Source organism: Schistocerca piceifrons, chromosome 5, assembly GCF_021461385.2.
Source record: "Schistocerca piceifrons isolate TAMUIC-IGC-003096 chromosome 5, iqSchPice1.1, whole genome shotgun sequence".
Taxonomy (NCBI): domain Eukaryota; kingdom Metazoa; phylum Arthropoda; class Insecta; order Orthoptera; family Acrididae; genus Schistocerca; species Schistocerca piceifrons.
The window spans coordinates 181185562-181198438 of NC_060142.1; the positions used below are offsets into that span (position 1 = coordinate 181185562).

The 12877-nt window shown below is 44.8% G+C and overlaps 1 protein-coding gene across 3 annotated transcripts in view; it reads left to right on the forward strand.

The window, feature by feature from the left end:
• The window catches only part of LOC124797986 (lachesin), an 871202-nt gene that overhangs the window by 808544 nt on the left and 49781 nt on the right, over positions 1–12877 (forward strand). For 2 of the 3 annotated variants that reach the window (XM_047261164.1, XM_047261166.1), the window contains one exon: positions 210–444. In XM_047261164.1, the coding sequence (XP_047117120.1) occupies positions 210–444 (235 nt within the window). The remainder of the gene's footprint in view (positions 1–209; positions 445–12877) is intronic. The other variant, XM_047261165.1, reaches the window with a different exon arrangement.

The following is a 12877-nucleotide window of genomic DNA, read 5'->3' on the forward strand; positions in this document are numbered from 1 at the left end:
TAGGCTTGTGTGGCCATATTCACTCTCAATAAAATTCTTTTGGGTTGCGTCGTCTCAGTACAAAGCCATGAGGAAGGCCAGTGACCGAAACGTCGGGCAAACTTGTATATTAATAATGCGGTCAACAGCCCAAAAGAATTTTATTGGTAGTGAGTTTTCTATTTTACTACCTGATAGCATCAGTACCAAACTCTCGTTTTTGCCCACAGGTGAACGACACGTACAACCAGCCGGACAAGTGGCATGACATCTCGCTGCGGCCGCCACAGGACTCGGACACGTTCACCCACGTCATGTCGTACAACATTCGCGGCCTGAGCCACGGCTCCATGTTCGAGGCTATCGTGCAGGCCAAGAACCGGTACGGCTGGAACGAGGTGTCCGACATGTTCCAGTTCCACACCAGGGGCGCCGGTGAGCATCGCCTCCAGGCCTACGGAATCGGTACTGGCACGACACTAACAACGGAAACGCCGCGTGGCACAAGCAAAGCATGCGCACCCATCCTATAGTTGGCTTACGGCGCGCTATCACGGGGCTAGTTTGTGAGCTGCAGGTATACCCAGAAACCTACGGCCGTTTAGGCACACGCAGTAGTCACGTTGTATATTCCAATCTAAATGTGAGGTCGTGAGGGAAATTACTTTGTCCTGATACAGATATTGTTCTTTCTGCGTTGGTATTGAAAGCTAATAACGAATTTTTATATAAATAAGTAATGGAACCGATCAGGCCAGAATTTCGCAGGAAACTAAGGAAGTCGGTTTATAAAAGTTGTTTCAGAGTGAAGTTTTAAAAATCTGGGAACAGGTTCCTTGCACCAAAACAAGAAAAAAAATATGTCCCGTAAACGTCGCCTCTAAAAGGCATACCTTAAGAACCATGAGCACTTGTGCAGTAGATGTATTTCATTGTAGCGAAGTTGAACAGAGGCTTGCAACTCTTAAGGTATGCATTTTAGAGCCCATGTTTACTAGCTTCTGTTCCTTGCTTCATTACATACTAACTCCTCTCAAAATACGGGCAGAAAATAACTTACAGTAGAAAAGCTGTGGTTCACAGTATCGAGGATGAACAAGTGCTCGTAGCTATGCATTCTAGAGCCGATGTTTAAGGGATATTTTTTTCTTGTTTTGTTGCAAGGAACCCGTCCCCAAACTTTCAAAACACTATTCTGAAATACCCTGTATATTTATCTTGACCCCACGCAAGCAAATATTTGTCCAGAAGCAAAATAGGCAATCTGTCAAGCAAATGTTGGTTATCTGTGACGGGGACAAAGTAGCAGGCAAATGTTGGTTAGCTATGAAGGGGACGTTAACCAGCACGAACGCCTTTCTTGTAAACTTTTCGTTACGAAGAAAGGAATAACAGCGGTCTTTTTTAATTAGCGTCCTATATTTTTTAGTCAATATTCCACTTCCTACCCCTGATCAAAAGCGTGGCACACTGCGCAGTTTATGTACACATGACATTATTAAAAAAGTGACACCAAACTGACACAGAGTCCTGTACTAACACAACGGTCATTCAGTCAGCCACCTTCAGTGGAAGGTTCGTGTGAGTACAATATGCGCCAGCAAAGAGAAGGTAGAAATGCGGAAAATGTGCAAAAATGTTCCCTTACGTTCCTAGGTTTCCATTTGTTTATTGTCACGTCCAGCAAGTGGACAGTTTACACCACCCTGGGGTGCATGCACTGTGAAGCTAGTACAAAAGAGTCAGACTCAGTTTCCTGTTATGGTCTTAATAACAGCAAGTGAGTGGTACAGCGTGGTATGTTTCTGAACGGGTCCTGAGGAGATAAAGTCGACTACGGAATAAAAATAAACGTAAAAAGCAAAAAGTTCAAATGGCTCTGAGCACTATGGGACTCAACATCTGAGGTCATCAGTCCCCTAGAACTTGGTACTACTTAAACCTAATTAACCTAAGGACATCACACACATCCATGCCCGAGGCAGGATTCGAACCTGCGACCGTAGCAGTCACGAAGTTCCCGACTGAAGTGCCTAGAACCGCACGGCCACCACGGCCGGCTGCAAAAAGTACACAACAATCACGGAATAGGTCTAATCTGAATAAAAAATATAGTTTGTTATTCGAAAAGCACGTATTCTCTTGATATCCTAGAAAAGAACAAAATTGCGAGAATTTCAAATATGTTGATTAACCGTTTCATGGTTAAAATTTATTTAGCACATATATGAGGTACAGAAGATCAAAACCTGTCTTTCTTTGTGTAAACAATACACTTTCGCCACCAAAAATGTTTAGCTGACCGATTTTGAAAATCGGCGAAGTGGTACACATGTAACCCCTGAACCTAACTAGATCCATGTTTTCATTCGCACCTAGGATTTTCAGAGTTAAAAATTTAATTTTAGAAGGATTTAATCGGAATTGCGATTGTGAATGGAAGTGACTCAAATCAGTAATAAAACGCATTTATCCTCCTGGCAACGAAAAACATGAGATATTGCACATAAGTTTTCAACATAACACTCGAAGGTGGCTATTACATATCATATGTTTTTGTCTTCTACATTCTATGAAATTTTCTGAGGCTTATACACTCCTGGAAATGGAAAAAAGAACACATTGACACCGGTGTGTCAGACTCACCATACTTGCTCCGGACACTGCGAGAGGGCTGTACAAGCAATGATCACACGCACGGCACAGCGGACACACCAGGAACCGCGATGTTGGCCGTCGAATGGCGCTAGCTGCGCAGCATTTGTGCACCGCCGCCGTCAGTGTCAGCCAGTTTGCCGTGGCATACGGAGCTCCATCGCAGTCTTTAACACTGGTAGCATGCCGCGACAGCGTGGACGTGAACCGTATGCGCAGTTGACGGACTTTGAGCGAGGGCGTATAGTGGGCATGCGGGAGGCCGGGTGGACGTACCGCCGAATTGCTCAACACGTGGGGCGTGAGGTCTCCACAGTACATCGATGTTGTCGCCAGTGGTCGGCGGAAGGTGCACGTGCCCGTCGACCTGGGACCGGACCGCAGCGACGCACGGATGCACGCCAAGACCGTAGGATCCTACGCAGTGCCATAGGGGACCGCACCGCCACTTCCCAGAAAATTAGGGACACTGTTGCTCCTGGGGTATCGGCGAGGACCATTCGCAACCGTCTCCATGAAGCTGGGCTACGGTCCCGCACACCGTTAGGCCGTCTTCCGCTCACGCCCCAACATCGTGCAGCCCGCCTCCAGTGGTGTCGCGACAGGCGTGAATGGAGGGACGAATGGAGACGTGTCGTCTTCAGCGATGAGAGTCGCTTCTGCCTTGGTGCCAATGATGGTCGTATGCGTGTTTGGCGCCGTGCAGGTGAGCGCCACAATCAGGACTGCATACGATCGAGGCACACAGGGCCAACACCCGGCATCATGGTGTGGGGAGCGATCTCCTACACTGGCCGTACACTACTGGTGATCGTCGAGGGGACACTGAATAGTGCACGGTACATCCAAACCGTCATCGAACCCATCGTTCTACCATTCCTAGACCGGCAAGGGAACTTGCTGTTCCAACAGGACAATGCACGTCCGCATGTATCCCGTGCCACCCAACGTGCTCTAGAAGGTGTAAGTCAACTACCCTGGCCAGCAAGGTCTCCGGATCTGTCCCCCATTGAGCATGTTTGGGACTGGATGAAGCGTCGTCTCACGCGGTCTGCACGTCCAGCACGAATGCTGGTCCAACTGAGGCGCCAGGTGGAAATGGCATGGCAAGCCGTTCCACAGGACTACATCCAGCATCTCTACGATCGTCTCCATGGGAGAATAGCAGCCTGCATTGCTGCGAAAGGTGGATATACACTGTACTAGTGCCGACATTGTGCATGCTCTGTTGCCTGTGTCTATGTGCCTGTGGTTCTGTCAGTGTGATCATGTGATGTATCTGACCCCAGGAATGTGTCAATAAAGTTTCCCTTTCCTGGGACAATGAATTCACGGTGTTCGTATTTCAATTTCCAGGAATGTATGTCGCACTACATATAAATTGTGTGCAGATCAGAAGAATTACTTAGGTGTGCAGTAATACTTTAAAACAATCGCTGTGATGGATAAGATAACACAGTTTCTTACTTCAGAGGTTGTTGGATGGAGAAGATCTGATTTTATGTGAAACTATAAATAGACGCCGCCCCATTTGATCGCTCACAGCCTTCTATATATCCACCCCACAGTCCGTGGCATTTTTCTACAAGTGCCAAAAGAAACTCACTATATGCTAGCACTAGACAGGTATGAGATGTAGACGTTACAACGCTCAAAACTTCATATTATTTTAGTGGCAAGTAGGTGCCCCATCAACCACTAATGGGTTAATGGGCCCCTGGTAGGTAAACAACACGCGCTGAACACGTTTTTTTCATTTTTCTTCTGGACAAAAAATCATTAAGGGTAGTCTAGGTAAATGGAACGCCGTGTACGTACAAGAAATTCGAACTCCACTTACAAAATTTAGTTTACTTTTCAGAGATACTTGCCTAGTATTTTGCTATAATGGACCCCTGGAACCCAGTGGCTCGTCGCAAGGTAATAATACAATTATTATTATCCGCTGTTACTATGAAAATACTTTCACGACAGTGAAAAAACGTACAACACAAAACACAGACAAATGCAGCAATCCTCAGACCATGAAAAGCACTGTGATGAGTTTGCGGAACCAACTCACGCTTGCGAGTTGACCCAGTTGTTAGCACACTGGACCGGCATTCAAGAGGACGACAGTTCAAATACGCGTCCGACCATTCTGCTTTAGGTTTTCTGTGAATGCCATAAATCACACCATGCAAATGCCGTTATGGTTCCTTTGAACGGGCGGCGGCCGATTTGCTTCTCCATACTTGATCAGTCTGAGCTTTTGCTCCGTCTCTAAAAACCTCCATGTCGACAGGACGTTAAATCCTAATCTTCATTCCTTCTTTTTCAAGGCAGTGTCATTATGCCGTCCTTACATTGCATTAAGTGACCCCGTACATGGGGCACATATCGGTCTTCTCATTATCGGTAAAGCCATCCACATTCCTGTTCATTACTGTTGACACACAACGAACACAGCTGGAAAAAATAACCAGAGACAGAACCGAGCATTACTTAATGCAAGCCAGCGGATGGAGAGAAGAGTCCGCATTACTCTTGTCAACAGCACATAGCCTGAGTGAGTGGAACAGTTTCGTTTATGCTACAGAGCAATAAGTGGAGGGGCTGGGGGTGTGAGGAGGTAGGCGTAATACAACACATCTAAGCATCGTTTTGTTGTTATAACCATTGACACTTTTAAAACCACGAAACAATTGAATTAAAACAATATGTCCAAAAAATTTTACAATGAAATTTGAATTTAATGTGTTATATTGACAAAGAAAAGCCTTACAACCAGATGACTATAACACATGGACTGATCCTATTAATATTACTGCAGTTCCTCATTCCTCTATCTTTGCTCAATGCAAACTGTTATCAAAGAAAACACAACTATCAGAATTTGTCTCAGGACGGGACACGAAAATAACCATCTAAATTCAGTACATATGAATAGCATGACAAGTTTTCGAACTCCCCCTCCCGCAGAGTTTTAGTTAAATATACGCCACAGCTGAGCCACATACAACACGCCGGGTTTTCATTCACCTGGGCGACGACCGCTCCAATCACCACAGCTCACTGTAAGTCAAAAAGGTTGATGATCGGTGTCACCGATAGCGACCACAGTCATCTTCTGTCCGGAACACGTCGTGCAATAGTTTGACGCAGTCCGGGGCTCCGCTGTTCCGTGTCGCTCCCTGATTGCAACCGTTGTCTCAGTTGCTGGCTCCGGCACTGGTCGCGCCACACTGTAGTACCGGCGCGGAAAGGTTGCGAGCGGCGTTCAAAGGCGTCGGGCATGTGGCGATGATACCACCGGCACAGTTTCCTAAACGGACACATTGCGCAAACGGACGTCATCTACACTGATGTTCAAATATTTCTAGTTCAGTAGAAATGTAAAGACAGACAGGGTTAAGACATTCAAACGAAGTCCAGGTATTTTGTAACAAGCCACTGGAGACAACGGTTCATTTGAAGCCGTCCGCCCCTGGTAGCTATGCCGGCACGGTAGCTCAGCGTGTTCGGTCAGAGGGCTGCTCGCCCTTGTAATAAAAAACAATTGAGTAAAGGAATCAACGATCAACTAGAACGGATGTCTTGTGACGTCGGCTTAGACCAAACGCAACGAACAAAATAAAAAGAAAGTGGTCTGCGTGACAGAATGTCAGTCCTAAGGGACCAGGTTCGATTCCCGGCTGGGTCGGAGATTCTCTCCTCTCAGGTACTGGGTGTTGTGTTGTCCTAATCGTCATAATATCATTATCATCGACGCGCAAGTCGCCGAAGTGGCGTCCAATCGAAAGACTTGCACCCGGCGAGCAGTCTACCCGACGGGAGGCCCAAGTCAAATGACGTTTATTTATTTGAAGCCAAAACAAATAGAAAATATCTCTGAACGACCCCTGAAATTTTGTTGGTAGAGGCCGGTTTCATACTTTATAAGAACTTCCTTGTCCCGTCAAGTTTGAACAGTAGGAGACAAGGCACTGGCGGTATTGAAACTCTGAGGACGGCTCCTGAGTCGTGCTTAGGTAGCTCAGCGTGTTCGATCAGACAGCTGGCTGGTCTCTGTAATAAAAAAACAGAGTGAAGGGATCAAGAACAAACTTCAACGGATGTCCAGTGACGTCCGGTACGGCCAAATAAAACGAAAAACGAAGTCGGTAGAGCACTTGTCCCCGAAAGGCAAAGGTCCCGAGTTCGAGTCTTGGTCCGGCACCCAGTCTTCATCTTCTAGCAAGTTTCAACTTCTGTGCTTCTAATTTCACGAACTTTTTGGCGGTATACCTTATTCGAATCATCATGTTCCCCACCGATAGACTTCGGAACGAATGGATTCGCTCTTAACACCATTGATTATTACGGTAGTCTCTCGTTGTAGCTAAACGTTGGTCAACGGAAATGCAAGTCGACTGTAAAGCTGTTTGAACTTTAAATCTACTTGCTACAGGCTTGCTGAGCTGCAAACTAAACTTCGACATTATATGTGTTAGTGTAGTTAAGCTTAGAGTAGCACCTTATCCTCACAAACAACCCCGGTGATGGCGCATCTCTAAACACTAAGACGCTATGCATGATACTTTTAACTGTGATAATCCTTAGACAGTAGAGCACAAGTGTTCACAAGTAATGAATAGTGTAGAAGAGTTTGGAAAATATTGTCTGTTGTTAACACTTTGTCTTTCGTTACTTCTTTAACAGTGCATCAAAAATTCGCTACCTTCTGTTGTCAGGTTCAGAGAATTTAAATTGCATTTTATGGAACCAGTTTGGTCCTTCGTAAATTTTTGTTACTTTAATTCTCACTATAAAGAGAGTTATATTAGAGGCTTATTATAATGTAGCAATTTCAGTCCAGGGTAGAATAGTTCATTACGAGACAATGTCACACAACATAGAATACGTATTTAGATGCAATCCAAAACAGTCAGAAATGAGAGCCCTCAGAAGTGCCAAATGATATGTAAATCAAAGTCGGAGGGGGCAAAAATGAAAAGGGGAGGGGTCGACTAGTGATGTCAGCTGCATCGGCACTTCAGGCGGAATCAGCGGCGACGAGTGAAAATGTGTACTGGACTGATATGGGAACCTGAGATCTGCTTACTAGGCAGGCGCGTTGACCTACCAGGCCACCCGGACATAATGTTCAAGGGAAGTGTGCGGACCATCTCGGCCCGCCTCTGAGCTGACCCACATTCCCACCCAGCGCCATCTATCCACAGTCCTTGTCTACTCCCTCCATGATCGCTACTCTCCAGCAGAAGGTCAGATGTATTTGGCATCCGCACTGAAGAAGATGGATTCGTTGTCCATCAAGGCGAATCAGTTATACGAATGTGTCGTGTCTGTTCTTTCGGACATTGAGGCGAAACAATTACATGAACGTGTGCCGTCTGTTCTTTCAGACATGTCTGAAAGAACAGACACCACGCATTTATGTAACTGATTTTCCTCAATGGACAAAGAATCCATCTTATTCGGTGTGGTTCCACAAATACGTCCAACCTTGAGCGGGAATCCCAGCACAACGAGCACGGAGGAAACTAACAGGAACAGCGGATAAATGGCGCTAGGTGGAAATGTGGGTACCCCGAGACAGTCCGAGCAATTCCGATAAGCTCTGTGTCTCGGTGGCGCAGTAAGTTAAAACAGCTCCCTAGTAGGCAGGAGGTCTAAGGTTCGAATCCCTATCTAGTACTCATTTTCACTCGTTGCCCGCTGATTCCGCGTGAATCCCGATACAGTTGCCATCACTAGTCCCTTCCGTCCCCATTATTTTCTCTCCCCCCCCCCCCCCCCTCCTCCACCTTCAGTTTACATATAAAGAATCAAAGCTGTGTCCGGAAGAACAGACACAATGCATACACATGCAGACACATATGAATGCCAAATGATTTACTTTGCATGAAATGGCGCATAGGACTGGTTGTTACCAACATTATGGTCACATTACACCTTCGTTAAACTACTGTTCTGGCAGCGATTGTTAGATATTACTAAGGGAAAGTAACGTAGTCTTCCATCCGCTAGCCAACGAATAACATCTCCATTCTTGATATTTGGCACACACAAATGCGTAAACCGCAGTAGCATATCATGTACAAAGAGTGTACATTGGTACCCCACAGGTCGTTGCAGAAAAAGTTCAGAAGAACAATTTCAGACTCAGCTTAATAAATGAATATAAATGCAAGTATTTCTCGAATCTCAATCCGACGCTTATTAATTAACACGATTTCGATGCCCTCATTCCACTGACACAGTTCCGGCTCCGACATATTAATGCATGACTGCGCTAAATTCAAAAGTTTCAATTTCATAATAATCTGCAATTTACATCTTTTATTGTTCAGAATAATGTCAACGACATGTTGTGATTCTCCTGAATCTGATATGAGGAAGAAGTAGTATGCTTGACCGTTCTTCGTCACTCCACATGCAGTTATCTCTAATTGGAGGGAAACATTCACGGTCGGGAACGGTTATTAATTTATCAGTGTAAGTGGTTAGTGTGCACCTTCCCCATTTTCTCGATTTACTTTTGGCTAGAAACGCAAATCAGGCGTATAATACGGAGTTTCGAAGCGCCTGATAGTTGATCTGTGTCTTCAAAGTGTTTCGCAATGCCCATATTTTGGAGAAAGAGAGATCTCAGCAATGGGCAGTAGAATCTCCAATTTACGCACCAGACGCACTAAACCACGGGCTGCTTGCTAATTCACTGCATAGCTTACACAGCAAACTGTGCAGAAGATAATGATATTCGCCTTTCCTCATTCTGGCAGATCCGATTAACTTGCACGAAAAAAGGATTCGCTTCGGCCAACACTTACAACGGAACTATTCCCCTAACTACGGATTTACACGTTTCCAGCGCTATTGCAACTATAGCACAGACCAAATTATAATCAATAAATGCTGTTGCATAAACAGAGTGGGGGGAAAAGACGTTTTACAGAACAGTCACAAGGCATTTGGGGCAGGAAACTATACCATACATAAGCATTCGCTTAACTATGCGTATACAACATCCTGAAAAATTCAAAATGACTAGACTGCGGACTATAAAAAAATCGTTAATACATCACAAGGATCTGATAAGGTTTTGGATGCCCACCATATTACTCAAGATGTGTCTCAAAGCAGTACGTTTCACAATCGTGAAATCGTAATCGATGATTTAACAAAATTTTTCGTAGTGCGACAAATTTCGAAATTACAGACGGACATAGATTGCAATAATTTATTTGTAGTGTGAAAATGAAAGAAAATTAAAATAAATCCGCGATTTATCCTGAAGGTAACGCTGATGGCACATACATCATTGCTGAATTTTGGAACCCTCGCCCTAGTCGTTACCTGTGTCTGCATAGCAAAAATGGTTTTTGTTACTCTACATTCAAAAAAATACAAAATGTATGCTTTCTATATGGTAGCTGTGCATGCTTAGTATCATCTCCTTGTATTCTGTTTGAAGATTGCTTGTATGCCTGATATACTGTTAAATTGTTATTTTAGGCGTAAAACTATGAGTTACAGGTTTTTCTTCCGTTAGCTTGTATAATTTTTTGATCTGACAGGGTAGCATGCTTTTGTACTCCCTTCGTAAGAACATACGATCACCACAGTTTCATGAAACAGACGATTCCTTAGAGGGAAAAATATTTTTATAGAAAATTACCTGAGAGGAACAGCACTTGATATATTTTAGATGTTTTATATTATATATGTTGTATATGTTAGCTCTCCTTCCACCATATCTACTACAACCATAAAAACTCACTTTAGTGGCGACGCACTCACGTTGAGAACTAGGTCAGTTTACATTACTTGTTCCATATTTAAGTCACAAAATGATCGTCTCGCCATTTAGGTCCTGTGGTAAGTACGAGACATATCTAGATATTAATAGCAGTCAGTTGTTTAGAAATCGAAATGATTTATAGTATACACTGCTGGACAAAAATTGGTACTGCCTTTTAGAGGTTTGCAATATATTCAAGATTTATCGTTGCAAGAGTGCATATCAAGTTCATGAAATGGTCAAATTTACAGATCAACCTCAGAAGAAGATCTGGAGTACCAGGTGGCGTCCCATACTGAAACATCCATATTAGTACATGGTATAGCCTTCACGGGAGACAATGCAGGCGCTGATCCTGACATCCAGTCGATCGTACAGATGGCGAATTCTGCTCCAACCGTTCACTTAGTTATGTAAAAGCTGTTGGTTGACGAGTTGCACGAAACCCATGTCGTCCCACCATTTCTCACACGTGCACGATTGGAGACAAGTCCGGGGTTCGTGCTGGCCAGGGAAGTTAATGCACATCATGCAGAGCAGCTCAAGTTTCATGGGCAGTGAGTGGGTGAGCATTATCCTGTCGGAACAACAAATCACCTTCCTGTTGCAAGAACTACAAAAAACGAATCTAACAACATTCTATTCGTACCGAGCCCTGTGTAGCGTCTGCTCCAGGAATACCAAAGGTGAACGAGAGTTTTATCTTGTCACATCCCAGACCGCAAGGTGTGGCGTGGGACCAGTATGTCTTGGACGAAAGCACTCTACGAGACGGCACTCACTAGACATACGTCGTACCAGCAAACGGCGATAACTTGCGTGCAGGCATAATCTGCTTTCATCGCTGCAGATCCTGGTGCGCCATTCCGAGCGATCTTCTGACGGTGCCAGTCGAACTGTGCACGTCGATGCTGTGCCGTGAGTGGAAGATGGGCTAGAGGTCTGTGTGCTCCTAGTCCCAGTGCTAATAACTGATCGACCACAGTTCGTGTTGACACGTCCGGGCTCACAAGGACTCTTATCTATGCTGTGGTAACTGTACGGTCTGCCATTGCTGTCCTTACAATACGACGATCCTGGCGGATTTTTGTGCTGCCTGGACGTCCAGAACCTCGTCTATTGGTATGAGAGTGTTCACGTGACCACTGATACCAGCATCGTTGCACAACTGATGCAGCACGTCCAACTTGCGTGGAAATTCTCTGAAAGGACCATCCAGCCACTCAGAGGGCCACAATTTGACTACTTTCAAACTCGCTCACTTGGTTGTACAAAGCACGAGTGCATCTCCGTGGCGTAGCCGCCTCTTTGTTCAAAACATTTGCACCACACTGAGAGCATTTTCTGTCAAATGGTAGGCGCAGATGGCGCTCTGGTAGCTATGCCACTAAGCTATCTGATGGTGGACGACGTCGAATCTGTGTCGTCTTTCCGGGCGTACTAACTTTTGTCCTAAGTGTAGGTCAAATATTAACTTTCGCCTTCGTTATCAATGCACTTTATGAGCCACAGGATGAGCTTTCTGTTAGCTTCGCCAAAAAAAGTCTCCCGCCGCCTCTTAGGACCATTGTTTGGCGATACTCTGGACCTCATCGTTGGTAGCACACCTTTCTAGAAAATTTGATATCATATCGCCCGTGGGATTGACGTAATTATTTCTTCCCTAGATACTCCTGACGTTGCTCTAAATAGGCTATTCGTAGTTATTATTATTACTACTACTACTATTATTGATGACATTTTCAAGTGAATTCAGGAATCAGTTACTTGTCTTGACAGCAGGATCGTCAGAAAGAAATGACGCTCCACGCTAAGGGCAAGTAAATGCCTCGGCAATGATTGATATCTCGTTCGTCCGCTGTTAGAATATTGCAGCGCGACGTGGTATCCTTACCAGGTGGGATTGACGGAGGACATCGAAAGGTTGCAAAAAAGGGCAGCTCGTTTTGTAATATCACGTAATAGGGGAGAGAGTGTGGCAGATATGATACGCGAGTTGGGATGGAAGTCATTAAAGCAAAGACGTTTTACGTTGCGGCGAGATCTATTTAAGAAATTTCAGTCACCAACTTTCTCTTCCGAATGCGAAAATATTTTGTTGAGCCCAACCTACATAGGTAGGAATGACCATCAAAATAAAATAAGAGAAATCAGAGCTCGAACAGAAAGGTTTAGGTGTTCGTTTTTCCCGCGCGCTGTTCGGGAGTGGAACGGTAGAGAAATAGTATGATTGTGGTTCGATGAACCCTCTGCCTAGCACTTAAATGTGAATTGCAGAGTAATCATGTAGATGTAGATGTAGCCATAAATACACTACTGGCCATTAAAATTGCTACACCACGAAGATGACGTGCTACAGACGCGAAATTTAACCGACAGGTAGAAGATGCAGTGATATACGAATGAATAGCTTTTCAGATCATTCACACAAGGTTGGCGACGGTGGCGACACCTACAACA